General features: G+C 36.0%; 1 protein-coding gene across 1 annotated transcript in view; it reads left to right on the top strand.

Annotated features, from left to right (window-relative positions):
* LOC109065803 (leucine-rich repeat-containing G-protein coupled receptor 6) overlaps window positions 1–21,359 on the top strand; it is a 75,586-nt gene that overhangs the window by 25,966 nt on the left and 28,261 nt on the right. The window contains exon 2 of the mRNA XM_042712679.1: window positions 6,477–6,548. Within this exon, the coding sequence (XP_042568613.1) occupies window positions 6,477–6,548 (72 nt within the window). The remainder of the gene's footprint in view (window positions 1–6,476; window positions 6,549–21,359) is intronic.

Genomic DNA, 21,359 nt, shown 5'->3' with positions numbered 1-21,359 from the left:
TAATATCATTTTTTACTATTGTTAACCATTTTCTAAAAGCAGTAAGATGCTAAGGCTATACTACATATTCATAGATCAATACAGCTCCTCACCGTATGTTACATTTGACAAAATTTTCACGTAAAAATGCCACGGCAGCTGTAGAATGAAGCTGAAGACAAAGGCCAGAATAGCATGTAAATGTATGATGAAGGGGGAGAGGCAGCAGCTGTTTGAAACTAGTAAAGTCTTCATTGCATGTGTTGACGTTTACGAGTATCATCTTTCCGATAGCAGTGCATCAACACCCCTACATGTGCAAAGGCTGGGGGGAGAGATTGCGACACAGCCTCAATATATACCATCTCCCGCAGGGTGTACCGAAGGGGACGAGACTGTTACGAACAAACCTGTTGCATTGCCTGAACACACTTAGTAATAATTCAAATAATCATCAGCAACCATGTGTTCAGCGCCTAAACATGGCTGCCAGATATTTCCTGTAGTATCAAAATATTGTAATTATGACCGCTTGTGAACTGATCACATCTGCTTTTCTTTAATTAAAACAGAAAAGAAAACATCAATAAAGAAAATCAATATCTTCTTGATTGCAGTGGTTGCGATGTGAAGCTGCATGTGCAGTGTGAAGAACATGACTTTCTCCGTAAACACAGCAGGAGATCGGTTACACTTCGTAATGCCTTAGATCAACATTGCCCATTTGGCTGAAAAACAAACGCCGTTTTCATTAATTGTAATTATTGCAATAAAAAAGCAGCATGTGTTGGTTGAGTGTGGAAAGAATTAAGGATTACCACATGACGGAGCGGTTTTATATTGAAAGGAAACTGTCAACAGCAGGGTTTTTATCAAACAGTCAAACTGAAGACATAAGATATTGACTTTGTAAACTAAAATAACAAAATTAACTAAAAGATGAAAAAGAGCGGATGAAGAACTAACTAAAATAAATAAACAAACAAAACAAATGATCGCTTTCATAGTCATTCTGGTCTTTTCAAGACACCACACCTGCAGATGGCGATAAAGTTTGTAATGCAAGTAAGCTTGCCGATGATTATTTAAGTTCATCTACACAGCAGTCTCAAAAACATAATAGGTAAATACAAACACTAAGTCAAAAAAACACTGTTAAAGCCTGTTCACAGAAGCACAAACTGTGATTAGCCCAGTAAGAGTAAGACATGTTGGGCTCTGTGTAAATCCAATTTCACTCTCTGACAGTAGGTGGCGCTTTTTAGAGAAGCAGAAATACTCTGGGTACTCAAAGCTCAGCACAACTTTCTGTCTCTAAACACCAATTACAAGAGCACAGAGACAAGACGGCAGCTTCTGGATTTCCTCTGCTATTCAGTGCCAATTACTAAAATGGTCATTAACCAGCAGATCTTGACATGTGACAAAAGGTGCAGATATTATTGGTTGGCTTGTTGCTATACTGCCTTTAAGGTGCGGTCACACTAGCAAAACTGCATCAGAATTTTGTGATCAAATAAAGGTCCATTGTCTCTCTTCAGTAGCATGCAAGAAGAACCGCTCACACAGAAGCCACTTTCAAACTGAGCAGGTTTTTGTTGCTCAATATAGTGAATTCATGTGGCCAAACTGAACACAAATGAAACTTGCATGAGGGAGTTTTTTTTTTTTTTTTTGCCCTCACACAAAACTCCTGATCGCATGGATTCCTACTGGAATGACTTCAAATGTGACATTTTGCAGAGCAATGTGGCTTCACCTTTCTTAGGCAATGACTTTGAAGGCAGAATTTGTGCACTAAAATACCTCATGAAACTGATTTTAGACAGACTTCTGAGGCAGCATAACAGTTTAATGATCTAAAACAAAATAGAGAGAGTAATAATGAAACAAATAACTGAAGAGTTTGGTTCCAAAACGCAATAAATCCATTTTGATTAATTTGAGTAAAAATGTGTTTTCTTTACCAAGAATGTGGCAAGATGAAAACCAATATTTTCTGTTTCAAACTTTCACATAGCATCTTTAGGTTTTGATTTTCAAATATTTATTATAACATTTTATAATTTTTCCCCAAAAATGCAATAAATCCATGATACTTTTTTATTTTTATTTTTTCTCAAAAAGCAATAAATCCATTGAATCGATATGAAAGTTATTTTTCATATTGAAACTGATGAAAATACACAACATACAGTAGTAAGTTGATCCACATATGACAGGCTCTGAACTTTGTCAATACTAATCTTATATACAGGCACTGGACTAAAGTGGACAGTCATCACTTCCAACATGAATTCAACGGGTCATCTTGTTAATACTATAAATTAATTACAGCAATAAAATAAAATGTCATCATGAACAAGAACATGAACAACAATTTCACATTAGACCACAGAAATTCCAAAATGACATTTCCCTTACATTCAACTACCAAAAGAGCATTCATCTTTGCCATGTTACATTCATTTAGTTGACCAGTGCTATGTGCTGTATTAACAAAGTAGAGTAGTTAAACTAAGATAAAAACACTAACAAAAACAACACAATCAATATCGTGTTCATATTCGAATGTGATACATCTAATAAACGCGATATTGTGTAGCTTTCCGGTGATCTACGGCTCTGTGTATTAAATGCATCTGAATAATTTCGATCTGAAAGCACGTGATGGGGATTTACTGGTACTATTAATCACAGAACCGGCTTTACTGACGAGAAGCACATAAAAAAAAAATTCGATTTAACTCAAAGCCACACCATCACATCACAAAGTAGAGTAGTTAAACTAAGATGTGGAGTGTATTCAAAGTGTCACCATTACTCTCTAGAGTGCATGGAATGGTGCGCTGTCATTGGTTGTTACCGTTTACACGTTTTTGGAAACTCTTCAATTGCTACAATACTAATTTCATGCTAGAAATGACATCAAAAATGCCATTCCGACCATCAAATTCTGTTGCATTGACGGCACAGAAATGTTCATGTCAGTATGAACATGCACAATAACAACTGTTCATTCGAATCAAAATGTTTATTGCACTAAATTGTCATGCTGAACATCCGGCGGTGGTCTTAAGTGACCTTTAAACATTGCTAAACTAGCTACTAACTAGCTACTAAGCTACTAAGTACAGATCTTGGGAGACAGCAATTGTTGGAGATTTACAAAACTAAATATTTACCGTTCACACCAAAAACAACAACTATAATGATAATTATATCAGCATCCACACCAACAGAGCATAACGTTCCATTTAAGCACATGCTTCAGTTTTGTAATCTTCAACTTTTCACTTTTTGGCTATTGGTGTTTTTTATCATACACCATTGTGAAAGCGATTCCAATGATGTCGTTTCTCTGTGCTATTATCGGTACATTTTTGGTGTGTACTCTGCTAGCCTTTTAAATTTAGAAAGATTTTTACAAATATGTCTTTATTGCTATCATTATAGTTATCGTCCTTTGTGTGAACGGGCCTTTATTGATATTCATTTTAGTGCACAGATTATGCTGAGATTTTGTATGTGGTTTGCTGGGTATGAGACATGTTTCACACAGCTATAAATCTTTTTTTTTTTTTTTTTTTTTTTTCTGATAAAGGTTTAATATTACAGTTAGTTCTGTGTAGCTGCTGTAGGCTAGCCGTCAACACCTTGATGGCCAAAGCACATTAAGCCATAAATACCAGCTGATGTGTGCGATATTGGGAGTAGTTCAAAACCCAAAGTTTAACAGGTTTGTGTTGACTGAATTCCATGCCACCATGTCAGTGGAAAACAGCGGTGGTCAGGTCAACTCAATCTGTTTCTTTTTCTGAGTGAAGTTTTCCAGGCCCCATCTACAGCAAATTAGCTTTTCACCTTGTCATGGTTGACACACTGACAAAACAAATAAATAGCTGAGTATCAAAGTCTCTGTGATGAATATTTTCAGACTTTTCAGTTTATCTTCTCAAGCCTGGTGGTCTACGGTTATGAGAAGCTGCCCGTTTGGCTGTTCCAGACCTCCAGGGACAACAAATGAAGTAATGTTGCAGTTTGGTTGCATTAATATCGACTCGACATTGCCTAAATGAAAACCTTGCTAAAAATCTTCAAGTTCAGATGTTCAAGGTCTTTGCAGTTAAACCACTTTAGCCCATTCCCAATTCATCTTGCAGCACTGTTACACTTCTGGAGTGACACGACCCTCTGTTAGTAATAATTTATTACACCTGTAGGTTGAGTAACACCACTGAGATCCATCAGGCTGTATCCGAAAGCTGCAAAGTGCTGCCTTTGCAAACTTAGCTGTCTATGGTATCCCTTAATCGTGTGTGTGCTGTGGGTGGAAAGAATAATAATGGTGCCTGACAAGTGAATAATTTTTAATTGTCTAATTTTCTTCAACTTATGAATGATTTCTACTGAGAAATAAGCATTGAAGTTACTGAATATTTGCTTGGTTATGTCTAAAGCTCATGTGAATTTATTCTAGTTTATCAGACATAAAATCAATGTTTTAATTTGCATCATTTAGGGGAAGATAAGGTACTGTCACAGTGACGAGCTAAACTAGGATGTCAAAAGAAGCAGACGGGAGAATAAAGAATATTAAATATAAAATATATACTAGAATACATGGTCTATTAAAATCGCACAGTTACTTTTGAACAGACCTTAATGGATTTTTGCCTAAAACTAATAATAATAATAATAATAATAATAAAATGTTTTGGTTATTAAAATAAAGCTGAAATAAATTAACATAAATATTAGATGAAAAATTAAAAACTGTTGTCTTTTCAACTAGCTGAAATAAGTTTAGGAAGAAGTACTAAAATGACTAAAAAATGCTTAATAAATACTATAATACTATATAAATTATACTCAAATAACACTGCCGATATTGGTATTTTTACACTTTCTATCAGCAGGGTCAATGCTAATTTGAATATGCTAATCAGTTCAACTTTGACAATCATCACAGGTCATAGGTCCATTGAGACTTCAGAACACACTAGGGCTGGAAATAAAGATATGTACCTGACCCGAAATGTCTCTTGATGGAGAAGGTCAAATTCAGAAGTGAAAAATATTAGATGATCATGATGTTTTGATTAGATTGAAGGCAGAAAACATCTGGAATGCAAATACACTCACATTTACTGCAAACCAGAGAGGAAATTGCATCTGTTGAACAATAATTTGTAGTGGAAAGTCTTTTTTCCTCTCCCCTTTTCCTCTCTGATGGATGGTAGAATGTGCAGGTGTGGGTTTTCTTTGATATGTGAGTCCACATGTTTCATTCGGAGGGTTCTTGGCTGCCTTCGGAAGAAACTGTCAAAGCCAGAGCCTCTCATTTTTCAGAGATCGTCCATGTCTCTGACTGAAGGTGTTGTCTAGATCAGGCAGGGTTTATAATCAACACTATTGGCACAGCTGATAAAAACATCAGGTCCGTCTGGTCTGCTCTCATTGGAATCGGACCGTGCGAATAATCACGTACAATCTCTGGAGCCCATTCATTAATTGAACAGGAAATTGAGAGAGGCATCCATAATGATAATAATAAAAAGCACAAGGCCACATTCACATGTCGTAATCAAGGGTCGTATTGTTGCTCTGTTTTACTGATGTAGGCGGCATTTTCATTTGAAACGTGAGATCTACTGTGTTGAATTACTCATAATTACTCTAGTATAATCAATATTGTGCAGTTTTTCATCTTGATTGCACTTAATGCTTAATGGATATCGTAAGGACCGAGATGAGGACATTGATCAACAATGATGAGCGTGTCTGTCAAAAGCTCCAGCTATTACAAGAAAGGTAAAATATGTGACCACGGAGCCATGATGGTAAATTAATGAACTTATAAACTAATCAAGCATAAACTCATAAAATAAATATCATTATATTTCTCTGCAACAAGCAGACCTTAATTAAACAAATCAGTGGTTTTCATCTGTTGTGTCACGAACCAAAATGAGTCACTGTTCTGGTCTGATTAGGAGGGAAAACAATGCTAAATATAAGTAATTCAATACAATTCAATACAAACTATATAACCAAGCTTAGTTATAATAGACGTATTAACTTCTTACAAGTTTTAGTTTTATTCAATGTATTTTTTTATGCACATATGCTTTTAATATATGATATACATTGCCGTTCAGAAGATTGGGGTCAGTAAGAATGTATTTATTTATTTATGAAATAAATTAATACTTTAATTTATACTAAAAGACTCTGCAAAGATGCATTAAATTGATTAAAAAAAAAAACATTTAAATTTCAAATAAATGTGGATCTTTTGAACTTTAAAGAATCCTGGAGAAAAAAAAAAAAGATATGAAGCAGCACAACTGTTTTCCAAATTGATTTTTATTTATTTATTTATTTTTCTGAAGGAAAATGTGACACTAAATGTCTGGCTGCAGGAAATTGAGTAATATAACTGCTGTTGACCTCTCTGTTTCTCTCTCTCTCTCTTTTTTTTTTTTTGGTTTTAGGGATCTCAGTATGAACAACATCAGTGAGATTCAGCCCAGCGCTTTCCACAACCTGCACTTCCTCAGTGAACTGTAAGTACATTTGAACGGCATTTAAACTTGGACTGCCATGTATTTCAAATGTGTTCAACTCGATGGTGTGACAAAACGGTGTACACAAAAATCCAGTTGATGAGTGGTTATTTATGTGAAGTGGTTCAGTGAAGGTTAAATTTGGAGACTGACGTAATTCCAGATGTGTTATACAAGATCTAGATAGAAGTGTACCATAAAATCAGGAATAAATAAATAAACTAAATCATCAGGTTGCTGATAATGACCTTAGCATGCGTTTTGTTTTGAGTAGCTGATGTAGCTGATTTGTTATATATATTAAATTGTGTTTTAAAATGATGTAGTTGATATATATATATATATATATATATATATATATATATATATATATATATATATATATATATATATATATATATATATAATTTATTACACTATATTTTTGCCAACATGAAAATTAATTTAAGGGAAATTGGATAACACTTTACAGTAAGATTCCATTTGATAACATTATATTAGTTAACATGACCTAAAAATTAATACTTCTAAAGAATATATTAATCTTAATTAAAGGTAATTTGAACATTTACTAATACATTATTAAAATCAAAAGTTGTCTCTGTTTATATTATTTGTTAGACCTCAGTTAACATAAACTAACAATGAACAGATGTATTTTAAGTAATTTTAAAAAAGATTGTTAAATACTGGAACAAAGATATTATTCATTGTTATTGTTAGTTAATGCATTATCCAACAGTAACTAATAACACCTCATTGTAAAGTGTGACTGGAGATTGTATTTTTCCTTTTGGTTTGAAATAATTTCAGTTCACTAGTTCATTTTATCCTACAAAAATAACTTTCTTCATATATATACAGTATATACACTGCCCGTCCAAAAAAAAAAAAAAAGTCACACATTCTACTATTTAGTTGGTCCGCCTTTACTGTAGCTTTGATTATGGCATGCATTCGCTGTGGCATCATTTCGATAAGCTTTTCCAATGTCACAATATTCCCATCCAGAGTTGCATTAATTTTTCACCAGGATCTTGTATTTATGATGGGAGAGTCGGACCGCTGCACAAAGTCTTTTCCAGCACATCCCAAGGATTCTCATTGGGGTAAAGGTCTGACTCTGGACTCTGTGGTGGCCAATCCATGTGTGAAAATGATGTTGCATGCTCACTGAACCACTCTTTCACAATTTGAGCCTTATAAATCCTGGCATTGTCATCTTGGAATATGCCAGTGCCATTAGGGAAGAAAAAAATGAATTGATGGAATAACCTGGTCAGGTAGTCAGCTGACCTCATTCTTTGGGCACATAACATCCATGCAGTAATTATATAATGGGAGGATCGTAACTATTTGCTTAGTTAAATCCAGGTGGTGACTTTTTTTTTTTTTGTACGGGCAGTGTGCCTATCTATCTATCTATCTATCTATCTATCTATCTATCTATCTATCTATCTATCTATCTATCTATCTATCTAATATATATTATTTGTTTATTTATTTAAACAGCTAAATTTATTAAAACAAGATTAATTTTAAGGTACTGAGGATTATTAAATTATTAAAATATTTCTTTATTTCTTGTCCCATTATTTCTTGTTTTAAGCATTAACCTCACTACATTTTGTTAAACTGATGATTTTTGTGCAGTTTTGCTTCTCGGGTAAATTTATGTTGTTTTAAAAATGTTTTAAATATTTTTACATGGAAATAAAAAGCACAATTTTATTTTTTTATGTATGTTTTTTAGAAGTACAAATATTACATGTCATTATTAATACAAGCTACTTATAAATGCATAAATTTGAAAAAAACTACTCATTTATATTCGGTCTTTATCACACCAATCTTGTATTTTTTGGTGAAAATTAAATTTTTTCACCTTCCTTTGCCACATCTCTGAGAAAGACTCATACAACACTGCACGTGTCTGACAGAAATGTTTTGTTCAAAGCTCAAAGACACACAGAGAGTACTTCCTGCAGCTTCATCAGAGCCACATAAAAGATCAAACATATTTTATCCCAACATCTAGCATGTACATACTCTGTCTAGACCTTTACATGTCAGGCATCAATCAAAAGAAGTTGAAGCCTAAAGCAATACAGCATGTCTTCTCACACTTTTCCCTCTGAAGGACCAATTAGCTCAGGTGAGACCTAGCATAACCCTGCTGAGAGTCTCTGGAGAGCGTTAACATTCAAATGAAAAGCACCTGGCGCTGTGGCAGCTCACACATGGTGCAGACGGCGGCGGCAGCAGCAGCAGGTCTGCGGAGCAGCTGGGACTCTCGGCCACCTGACTGACACAAACAGGATGGACTGGGAATGGCCAGAGCTGTCAGAAAGTGTTGTGGGACGTGCAGACGGCAGGAGGGCTGCAGGAAATGTAACATTTTTGTAGGAGTCAATATTTATGGCGTGGCTGTCAAAGCAAACGAGCAATTCCTCATTCCACTTCAATGCATTAGTCCTTGCTTCCCTGGGAATGGCGTGCTGTTGCTACATTTCAAACAAATGGCGATGTGGGGGAAGATGTTGAAACTTCAACAAAATAGCAAACCTGAAGCTGTTCTGTATTAAAACTGATGTCCTAAAACCCAACTAACTGTTCAACTAACAATTACAAAATGTCTTGACTCTATACATCAAGAGCCATCATATCATAATTGTTTCTCTGTTGAATTTTTAAACTTAAATTTTTTTCTCATAAGGAAAAAAAAAAGAATATTTAAAATTCCTGACAGGTTTTGTGTGTGTGTGTGTGTGTGTGTGTGTGTGTGTGTGTGTGTGTGTGTGTGTGTGTGTGTGTGTGTGTGTGTGTGTGTGTGTGTGTGTGTGCAGGTGTGTGAATTGGGCAAAAAACGGTGGTCCCCCTTATGGTAGAAAAACAAGTGTGTGTGTGCGCGCATTCAAATTCTTCATTACCTGAAATTAGAAATTCTATGAATGCACACATCACTACACATAATACATAATAATAATAAAAAAAAATCAATATCTAAATTGTTGACACAAAGATTGTGAGAGAAAAAAAGTGTCATATTGAAATATGATTTTAATGCCCCAAGTGCTGCTTGACTTATATATAGGAACCCTAGTAACACTGTACATCTCTTTAAAATCATATCATTTTTTATTTTGACTGTAGTTATTGTTAAGGAATATAATGGGCTTCGTTGTTTCTATTCAATAACTGCAATATGAACAGCAATAAACTCCTCGAGACAGTTGAAAACACATTACGGTAATATTAGTGGGAGATAAATTCCATGCTTGGCTCTCTTTGAAGTGCTGCTGGGAATGATGAATTTGTGTGTTTTCACTCTTTCTGGTACTCGTTTACACCCCTAGGCACAGCAGTTTGCGCAGAGTAATTTCACGAGTCTAAATTACAATTTTGAGGATCATCTGTAAAGTTCTTTGCCCCAGGGACGACGGTGGGCTCTTTGGGAGTTTTTGCTTTTTCTTTTAGTCTCGGTTACAACTTAAGCTGTGATATATATATGTGATAAATAGTATATGATGAGAAAACACAGACAAGTCTTTATGTTTATCGTCCAGAGAGGCGGATTTGACCCGATCTAAGCGCTATCCCTCCACATCCTGTGTTTGAGTTATGCTGTGTGTGTCTACTTCAATCAGAATTCAGACTGAGCCACCAATATCTGCTTGTTCACTTCTGTAACACTACAACCCACAAAAGTCCCTCAGCAGTACACAAACTACTCCCATGACCTGCGGTTGCCAGATTCTGGCTGCTGTCCTATCAACTCCAAGGTCATCTGTGAGTGTGGAAGGGAGAAGAGGAAGTCTTGTTGTGCACCTTCGGGACAGATGAAACGCTATCTGAGCCGAGTATGTCCTTCTACTTCCCAAACCCCACCTTTTTACTTCAGCGCTGCCTCACCTTCTTCAAAGCTAACGGTTTTCTGAGCTCACACAATAACTCTTATCCAAAAGCTAGTTTGTACTGTCTATATACTGTAGCAAATCTAAACTAAATAGAAATGATTTCAACAGCCTTACTCTGCTCAACACACTCACAGTTAAATCCAACAGAATTTGATGTTACTAAGCTAATTAAGTTACTCTAAGCCTAAAAAGAACAGAGTACACACAAATATTATTTTTTTTTTTCATTAGATTTAACTGCTTTCTTTAATAATACCCAGAAATGAGTGAAATCTGTATGTCCAGTATTTTAAATTAATACTTTTATGAAGATCGTTGCAATGCATTCTGGGATCAACTTATTCCTGAAGTATGTAGTGCTGCTGTAAACTTTGTCCAAAATGTAGTGTTTTGGACATGTAAATGTTTATTAATTGCAATTAAATGAAAATGCATAATAGATGCAGTTAGCTTTACAGTGCTTTTTAACACTTTAAGTAGGAGTTAAGTGTGCCTTTATATGTAATTGCATAATTATTTCTATTGTCCTGGAAATATGGTTAAATGTACTGCTGCATGTACCTACAAGCATTCGTGGTAAACTAAATTCTAACTAATTTCTGTATAAACGTGTATTGTATTTAAATATATTTGCAATTAACACGTTTGTACTTAACATACACTTAAGTATGTTAGTCAACGCATCAAAATAAGTGTTTTTTTTAAAACACAGCAAAATATTAAAACAGTGATTTGATATGTACTTTAAAGTAAAACATGTAATTTAATTTTTAATTATTACAAAGTGCAAAAATAGTTACTTAAGTGTGTTAAGAAACAGAACAATATTTTTAATATATACTTTTAAGATTTGATGTACACCACAAGTGCACATTTAGTACAATTAAGCACACTTATTCTTCACAAGTTTCAGACAAGACCAAAGAAGACTAAATATGTATAATTTTTGTATCAAGTTTGAACAGAAAAGCACAAAGATCAGAAGCCTGAAGAAAACAGGAGGATTGGTGAGAGACATGAATTCCAGGCCTTCAGTATTTTTAGTATTTGTCTATGTATCTTTCTTGTTAAGTGTAACCTAGATTAAAGAAATACTTCATGCTTATCTCTTAAACCTAACCATGATTTGCACTTGTCAAAAATACAAAATACTGCTGGCTTAAGTTGTTTAGCTGGCCTCCCAGCCCAGTCTAGTAAGCCGTTCAACAAGTTTCTCAGCCTGAATAGCTAACAAGTATCAAAACCCCCTGTAAAACCATCAAAACAGACCACCAACTGAAAGACCAGCTAAACTTCATAGGCTGGTAGCACTCAATTAAGTTTCTTTCCCAGGCTTGAGCAGTAAGTGACCTATCAGCACCATTAAGAAGGGAGCACTCCGATGCTAAAGACCTGGAATTCCTGTCTCACACCCGTCCTCCTGTTTTCTTAAGTCTTCCAATCTTCCTCATCCTGTGTGAGACAAAGGGCCATGGCCAGCTCCCCTCTCCCACCTTTCATTCTGTTTCAGTAATGGCTCTCAGCTGAAATCACAGTTCATGGCTCCTTCGTCATCAACCAAACAAACCACAGCCAGATTGCTCTGTTTCTTTATTATTGCAAGCTGATGCTGAGCCATTAGAAGGCTAAAGGTACCTCAATCTAACAGGACAGGCCCCGTCACTGCTGATGGGGTTTAATGGGTGCATTGTTGCCCCATTTGAAAACAGTTAATCCCTCATGTGAAGGCTATTAATCAGCTGCTCTGACGGCATTACGGCTGACTGGAAATACTGCTGGTGTTTGCTTTGCTAATTGCGTTTCATAGCGAGTGGGAAGCTCTCATGTTCTCTTGAGTGAAGGTTAACTGGACGTACTGGTGGAAATGCATAAGAACTGTTTCCTGGTAGGTTTAGAATAAGTCTTAAAAATCAACAAGAAACATTCACTCACCCAAGTATGTCCAGACTTTGGCCCCGATTTACTTCAAGCAAACAAACTGGTGTCATGTCATTTCGAACAAAATCAAGTGGGAGTTCAAATGAACTCCCATTGGTCCATGATGATGATGTAATAGGTAGGTGTGGCTCTGCACTTTCTCTGACATGTAAATCTTATATGGTTCTTCTGTTCAGTCAGTTGAGGTCAGATGCGAGTAATATCAGACTGGAGAGCTGCTTTATAGTAGAAAATTAAGTCAAAATTTTAATAGGAAGCAACACTGACACTGATATTTCATGTTTAATACTGTAAACCAAATCTATCTAAAGCAAAATATCTAATAAAGTGTTATATAAATAAACGTTACATGACTTGACTGCTGAATTGCAGCTCTTGTGCAAACATATCCACATCGCTAATATCCGATGCTTTCTTAACTGCTGTTTTCTCAGCGCTGTCATCTTTGTCATATTAATTTTATTATGGAGAGGAAAGCATGCAGCATATATTTACATATTCATCTAAACGTGTCTCTCAGCAGCATATGCAGCATTAGGATGTTTGCGGACACTAAAGTACTGCTCAGGTTTTTCAAAATTCTTTTTACTCCTGAGCAAAGAACGAAAAAGCACATTGCTATAAGTATATCAGGGCCTTAAAAGCGAACACCTGGCTTTGAGAGGCACCCTAGTGACACATGACCCTCAGAGCCTAATCCAGCATAGAACTTACATTATGAAACAAGGCTGGAGTGCACCAGGACGTGATGACCCTTAAGCCCCCCACCCCCATCTCTGACCATGTACCCAACTAAGCCTCAGCATCTGATGTTTTCATTGTAGATGCTCGTGCAAATCAAGGAAAATTTGATGAATACTGCTTTCTCTCTACCTCTCCTCTGTTCTCTGGGGCCAAATTTGGAGATGAAAGCCTTGAATGGTATCATATTAGGAAAAAGACCAGCTGCAATTTTAATGTAACCCTCTCAACAGACTCAACCCTGCTTTGCTCCCCATCTCCGATTTTATGACAAGAAGCCAAAAAAAAAACAAAATATAGAGCTCATGTCTCTGGCAGGCTTCAGCCTTGGAGGAGTGCAAAAGGTTTTGTTGGTCTCTACTGTCCACTTTCATGTTGTAACATTTTATGAGACATACTTGTTGCTTTGTGTTGCTTCCAGTGAGGACATGCCTGCCATGGAGAGGACTTTAATGGTATTCTGAGCCTTTTGAGGACAGAATAACAATGGAGCATAAATTTAAACACTAATCCATGGACACAGACAGATAGATAGAGATAAATAAAAACAGACACAGAGATAGATGAAAAGAATAGATAAATAGACAGACATAAGGACAAAGACAGACAGATGAAAACAGAGAGACGAGCAAAAATACAGACAGAGACAAAATAGCTAGATAAACAGAGAGATACATACTGTAGATGGATGGATGGACAGACAGATAAACTTGAAGACAGCCAGACAGACAGATGATAGATAGATAGATAGATAGATAGATAGATAGATAGATAGATAGATAGATAGATAGATAGATAGATAGATAGATAGACAGACAGACAGACAGACAGACAGACCAGGTATGTAGTTAGATAGATAGATAGATAGATAGATAGATAGACAGACAGATAGATAGATAGATAGATAGATAGATAGATAGATAGATAGATAGATAGATAGACAGACAGACAGACAGAAAGACCGACAGACATAGATACAGTAGATAGATAGATAGATAGATAGATAGACAGATAGATAGACAGATAGATAGATAGACAGATAGATAGATACAGTAGATAGATAGACAGACAGACAGATACAGTAGATAGATAGACAGATAGACAGATAGACAGATAGATAGATAGATAGATAGACAGACAGACAGACAGACAGACATAGATACAGTAGATAGATAGATAGATAGATAGATAGATAGATAGATAGATAGATAGATAGATAGATAGATAGATAGATAGATAGATAGATAGATAGACAGACAGACTGATTTTCACGTGGAACAGCAATAAACAGAAAAGCCTAAACTTGGCTTCATTAATGACGGAACAACATTCATGAGGACACAAACAGTAGTGCAACTGTGCTTGAGTGGAGAACTCATCGGTACATCATAGTTTACTATACAAGGGGAGGTAAATGACGGTGTAGCTTAATTGTCCAAGAAATACAGAGGGGTCCTCAGCAAATTTACTAAACACAAACCACAGCAAAAACACACAAATCACTTCTTGACAATGTTTGGAATTCACATCTGTTTGGTGTATGTTTATACATGTAATTTGTGTATTTTCACACAAAAAAATTGTGTTTACATTTCAGCTGCAGTGAAAATCTAGGTAACGAGAAACAGTTTGAGATGGATGAATCTTTGTCAGAACTCTGGTATGTGTGGAGAGGATGTTAGATTTGATTTTATAGGGATAGTTCACCCCCCAAAAAATTATAATTGCATCATCATTTCGTCCCCTTGGAATTATAAGGTTCTATCTGACATTTTTGTCAAAATCGAGTTATTCACATATTCTCATTCTGTGACAACTTATTTATAATATGTGATAGATTTTTTAATGTTCTGTACATTTTGGGACTTTTTATTTAAATAAACAACAAAGTTGTATCTATACAGTCGAATAGAATGCAAAAACTGCTCAAAATCTCAAAACTACTCGGAATGCAGATAGAACCTTATAATTCCAAGGGGACGATTTACTCAGCTTCATGTTATTGCATACCTGTATGATTGACTTTCTTATGTGGAAGTCAATAGATGGCAAAACTATTTGGTTACCCACATTCTTCAACATATGTTATTTTTGTGTTCTGCAGAAGAAAGAAATGCACACAAGTTTGGAATGAAGAGAACAGAATTTACATTTTTAACATTTTTCCCAAGCTCTAAATTCCATGCTATGCTTTAATTTACAAAAATAACATTTCCACATACAGCTTTGTTAGAAAAGTCATAAAGCTATAAATCTGTCAAAATCTACAAACCAAAATTGTAATCTTCATAAAAGCTGTTTACATTACACATTTTTACAAATTGGTCTTGTGGGCAAGGAAAATCCCTCCTTTCTTTTTAAGGATGCGGTCATGTGAACTGAAGGAGGTGGTGGTGAATCATTTTGATTGACGCCTGTCAGTGCAGGTGACAGTACTGGAGTTACCTACCGCAGACTGCTGGATGCTTTCCCCCGCTCTGTCCTGCCATAATAAACCAGAACCCAACCGACAGCCTCACTCATATGGAGCAAATTATACAGCCTATGTTGCTATATCCATCAAACACAACCCCCAACACACACACACATGAACACATGCACGGACTCAGTGTAGTAATTTGTAACATGTCTTGTTCAATGTGATGGTCGTCAGATCAATGTGAAGTGATCACAGAGATGAGCTGTACACTCCACACACACTTACAGTATGAGAACAGAGAACCACGCACAGAGAAATAAGCTGTCTTCACATCAGAAGCTTCTGCCTAGCAGATGAGCAAATACAGACGGGTGATCATATATATATATATATATATATATATATATATATTAAGCATGAAGGCCAATGACATGCAGTTAAAATAACACCTTGCGCAAAATGCAAAAAATGAACATGACACAGTGTCTGCTTTACCACGGCAGTAAGATAAACGGCGAGTTGCCACAAAATAAATCAAAGTTCTGCTATTAGCTGGAAAGTATAACTGCAAAAATCCTTTAAAGTGAATGATAGACCTCCTTACACACATCAAACGAAAACTTCTCGTGAATATAAATAGGTCATATAAATAGGTCCTTTGAAAACACACCTAGAAGACACGCAGAATGAAACATGTTGTGGCAGAGCTCGGCGCAGCGCCAGGACTGACACTACTGTATTTAGATATCTTACACCCAAGATTCCCAGGATTACACTTGTTTCCGTTGTGCATATATGTAACTTTTAATTCCTTTTTTTTTTTATCGATTAATGAAGAATCATTGTTTATTGGTCACAATAACCAGAGCAGGTGGAACTTGTTTCCTCAGATTTTACATAACGGCTCTATAGAAAGGCACCAGGAACTCATTACTGGAGTCAACTTATTACATTTACACATTTGGAAGATGATTACCCTAAGTGACTTGCATTGCATTCATGGTACTGTACATGTATGAATTTTGCAACACGATGCTAAACCTACCCAATAGTGTTAACAAAAACAAACAAGACATAAAAACACATTTGCTGAAGTAGCCATGCGATTGTAACAAGCTTCTACAAGTCTTTGACTCTTTTATTGTGACTCGTGTTTAACAGGACTCATACCCAAGTGCTACGTATCATAAGTGCAGTGCTGCACAAGGTGCGCTACAGAGCAAGTTTACCATATCAGAAAAGTCATATACTGTATATGGAGCCGAGTATGTGATGCAAATGTCAAATCATGTGCTATTGTAAAAGTGTTTGGGGTTTAGAACAAAGCATTGTGGAAGGAACTGCACAAATAAAGTCTTTATTAATCGAAAATCTGCCCCGTAATTATAATTTTTCTGAAAGAAATAAACGGTGGTGTTGTTTTACTGCCTCTAGCATTTATTTTAGCTGGAAACTGCAGAGAATTTTATGTAAAGGTGTGTTTTTGGAGTTTTCTGGCAATGTAGGCAGATGATATGTTGCTATTTTATTAATTCAGGGATTCCTGGTGATTTAAAAAACACAAAATTTGCATTGCTTGCTTCTGACGCCAATATTTGAACTACAGGAACATGGTGATATATATATACCAATATCAGTCAGACATTTGGACACACCTTATGTCTCTGACACAGTAATGGCAAGAAACGTATTTTCTTTAATAAGATTCTTACCCTGAGGTTGGTTACTAACCATGTTGAGGAGTGTTTAAACGCATCTCTATGGTCACTGCACAGTTCAAGCTAAATAAATAACCTGATTGGAGGTTGCCACCCACCTGCTTTTGCAGAAGATCTCCCGGGGCGCACCACTCCCCACAACTCTCTTTTAATTCTCTTCTTTTCAATCTTTCATTGATCTTTAATCCCTGTCATTAAGCATTCATTTAACTAGTGAGTGAAGCGTGATTAAACCATCTTTAGAGTTCTGGGTTTGTCTTATATCCTGTAATTAATGAAGGATAATTGGAGTGACTGCAGACCGGAGGACAGAGAAGCTTACAGGCATCAGAAACAAAGGCTTCCATATGCTTTAATGACTGAGCTTAATATCAGACTGCACTGTATCCTCTCCTGTACCTGGCACCTTCAACTGTACCGCAATGACGAGAACTCATTTTCACTACACATATCACAGTGACTTTAAATCTGAAAAACATGGCTGTACAAATTGTTTAAAGAGTTTTCCTGGAGCAGGCAGATCAAAAGTGCTCATGTTTGAGTTTGTCAGGTTTTAATTTGTAATGTAACCAAAATCACTGGGAAAGTGTATAGAAATCTTTCTGTGAGATAGAAATCTTACTTTCATTTCCGTGGTCTAGCTGTAAGCCAATGGTAGCATTAAGTCATGCACTGTTTGCAATGCTTGCCTCTGAAGTCACACACTGTCAACCTTAAAGGGGTCGTATCATAAGCAATCTAATTTTCCTTGATCTTTTGAGATAAAAAGGAAAACATTTTCAAAACTACAAGCTGCAAAATGTATGTGATGTCAGATGCTCTACACAGGATTGTCCACACTTGCGAGATATACTGTAAACTCACAATTCAGACAAAACAAGATAAAACAAGATATAAACTCACAATTCAACGAAAAAAAAAAAACTGAATTGTGAAATGTTACCTTAAAATTGCAATATACCTGTATACACTCGGAATTGCGAGAATATTGTGAGAAAAAAAATTGCATTTAACCTTTTTGTGTTTTATTCCGTGGCGGAATGGGCTTTGGAATATTAGGCTGCAGTCACTTTAAGACCTAATGCATGTATCTTATATACTGTATTGAAACACATCCAATCCTATCTTAATACAGATACAGAAACATGACTTGTTTTGTCACTCAAAAAACCCTCTTACAATTCAAGATTAACTGATTAAAAAGTGAGTGTTGGCCTCTTTAAAGAATGTCCTAAAAATAGATTTGCATCTGTATTTTACTTTAGATATAATATTCTTTATTCTGTAGATATTGTCAGAACAAAATATCAGCAAATCGAGTATTCTGTGCAGATGTCTTGCTGGGCAGCAGTCTGATATTACAGTCACAATGTCAGATGCAGATAAACACACTTAGATTAGCACCTACGTAAAAACCCACACCCTAGACATGTGTTTGTAAATAACCTCTTCTCCTTTCTTTTCTCTTCTTTCATCTTTTCTTTCCCAAAGATAATGCCACCTGGAAAGATTGGATATCGAAATGCCTCCAATCAATGCCTTTCACAACAACCCTCATTTTGATTCTCTTTAGTAACCAAAACATGGTAACATACTTCATGTAGCCAAGGTGATTTTCATTGTACTGTACCATGAATTCAACTCTCTGGATATCCCTGACAATTTTTGTCAGATAAGACTGAATGTTTTTCGATCTCCTCACGGATTCTTTTTTAATATTAGCCATAGCTTAAATGTGACTATTTCTTATAATTAGACAGCTATGGGGTGGGTTGATATGGCAAAAATGTCATATCACAATTGTTTTCAGGAAAATCATGATTTTATCACGGTTCTCTTTCATGTTGGTTTTACTATTTTGCAAGTTGTCTGAGCAGTCTCGCAAAACTAATTTCCCTACAGGTGCATGCTTTCACATGGAGCAGCATTTACTACACAGAGCTGTTGTTCACTGACAAGCTGCACAAAACATGTGCAAAATATGATTGTGGTTTTTAGCCACTTGTCAGTGGCTCTGAACAACCGCCCTGTGTAATAAATGCTGCTCCAAATGAAAGCACGCAAGTGTAGAGATTTACCGCTGATTACAGAACTGGCTTTACTGACGAGATGAGCATTAATATCGTGCCCATATTTATCATGCATCCCTAAAAAGTTATTTCGAATAATGAGGGTAAACAAACAGTTGCTGGTCCCCAGTGACTTTCATAGTTTTTTAGTACACTACTATCAAAGTCAATGGGGACCAGCAATTGTTTGGTTACCCACATTCTTGAAAATATCTTCTTTAATGTTCAGCACAAGAAAGAAATTAATACAGGTTTGGGAAAACCTGATAGTGAGTAAATAATGACAGAATTTAAATTTTTGCATCTGTTTGTCTCTCAGCTGTTTACTTTCACTTTAGACATAAACAACTGTGCTTATATGTAAACCTTGCGTGTTATTTTACACGAAAGACAACTTAGTCCAGTAATCAGGCGCTGTTTGACAGGCTTTTTGGTGCATGCGCTCAGAAAAATCACATTGCAGCTTCGGAAACAACAGTTTCAAAGTAGCTTCCACAACACTGGCTTGTGAAATCAAAGTTAGGACAATTTGGTATGGGGAAGCAGTCTTTATTCAGACATATTACTTCCTTCTCACACAAGTGCCCACATGAGACAGTGCGTGAGCGCTGTGATAAAGATCTGTGTAAATGCCATAAAAATCAATCCAATTTTTTTACAAGGGAATCAAAAGGGGCCGTGCACAGCCTATTTCCGCATAGGTCAGAGTTTATAGTGATGATGAATACATATTTGAGAAGACAGAGTCACTTTCAGGGAGCTGGCGAGAGTTCGGATTTCAAAGCCAGAGGAAGTGCAGTCACAACGTGTACATTTTTCCATTTGCAGATCCTCCTCAGGCCAGGATCCAATCAAAAATGATTTAGCTATAGAAATGTTTTCCATCGTGCTATGAAATTGATATCGTAGGAAACTGCATTGCAAATAATATGACCTGGTTCTTAGGGTTTTAAAACCAATGATATTTTCACCAGTCAGAGAATTCTTCAAATTCAATTGTTTAATAATGCAATGCATATGTGGTTTAAGCCATTTGTTCAAGTAATCACTATTTGTGCATGTTTATATTTGCCATTGTGTTGCATTATGTTTGCAGTAATTTCTAAAATATATAATTTATTAGCTAGACAATGAAAGCGAACCATTTTAAAGCTACCTCAAGGGCAAGTATGCATTTATCTCTATGAAAGTGATTTATCATGTAGGCCTCATTCCAAAAAAGAACAAAAAAAAAAATCCACAACATGCTAGAATATGTTACATTTGCCAAAACGCTTAAAGCTGAAGAGTGCACTTTAATATACCATTCATAAAAATCCTGACCAGCCCAACATAGCGACGTTGTTTCAGCTAATGGTGTGAGTTTTGAAGCAGCGCTATTAGTTTTTACAACCAATGGCAGGCAGGGGGAGTGTTTGCGAAACCTTTTTAAAAAAATCAATTCCATTTTGTGTAGCTTGCATTGCAAAAATTACTCACTTCAGCTAATGAACATCTATGCGTGAGATTTACATTTTTTGTGAATGACTGGTGTTGAAATTTTGCTGAAATCTGGAAAGCTTTTTACCCAATTCTGCTGGAATAGATTCCATGTGGATGAAGAAAACACATAATTCAAATTCCTCAACGATACATCCATGAGATGAGAGTAAATGAGAATATATTAAAGAGTTTCCACCAGCATGAGTCCCATTAAGATCTTATTTTTCTTTTCCTGCTAACAATTCTTCCCTGAAACAACTGTAATTACCTCTTCACGAACAAACCCAAAAAAACGACGAGAATGATTAAAAGTTTTATGGTATTTTGGCCCCCAATGAGGCATCTAACAGAAGACAGATGTGCTGCAGGGGGCCTAACACTAACCAGCCATTCCAAGGTTTTTTCCCTCTGACTTGTGCTGTTTGTTGTCAACACAGCTTTCAGTGGTCTAGAGACAACAGCAACCTCCACCTTTTTACACACACTATCTGCAACACAGCCGATTCTCGTAAACTGCTCACAATAAA

The sequence above is a fragment of the Cyprinus carpio genome, chromosome A23 (assembly GCF_018340385.1).
Source record: "Cyprinus carpio isolate SPL01 chromosome A23, ASM1834038v1, whole genome shotgun sequence".
In the NCBI taxonomy this organism is placed as follows: domain Eukaryota; kingdom Metazoa; phylum Chordata; class Actinopteri; order Cypriniformes; family Cyprinidae; genus Cyprinus; species Cyprinus carpio.
Note: the sequence above shows the minus strand (reverse complement) of the source record. Positions and strands in the feature narration are given on the sequence as shown.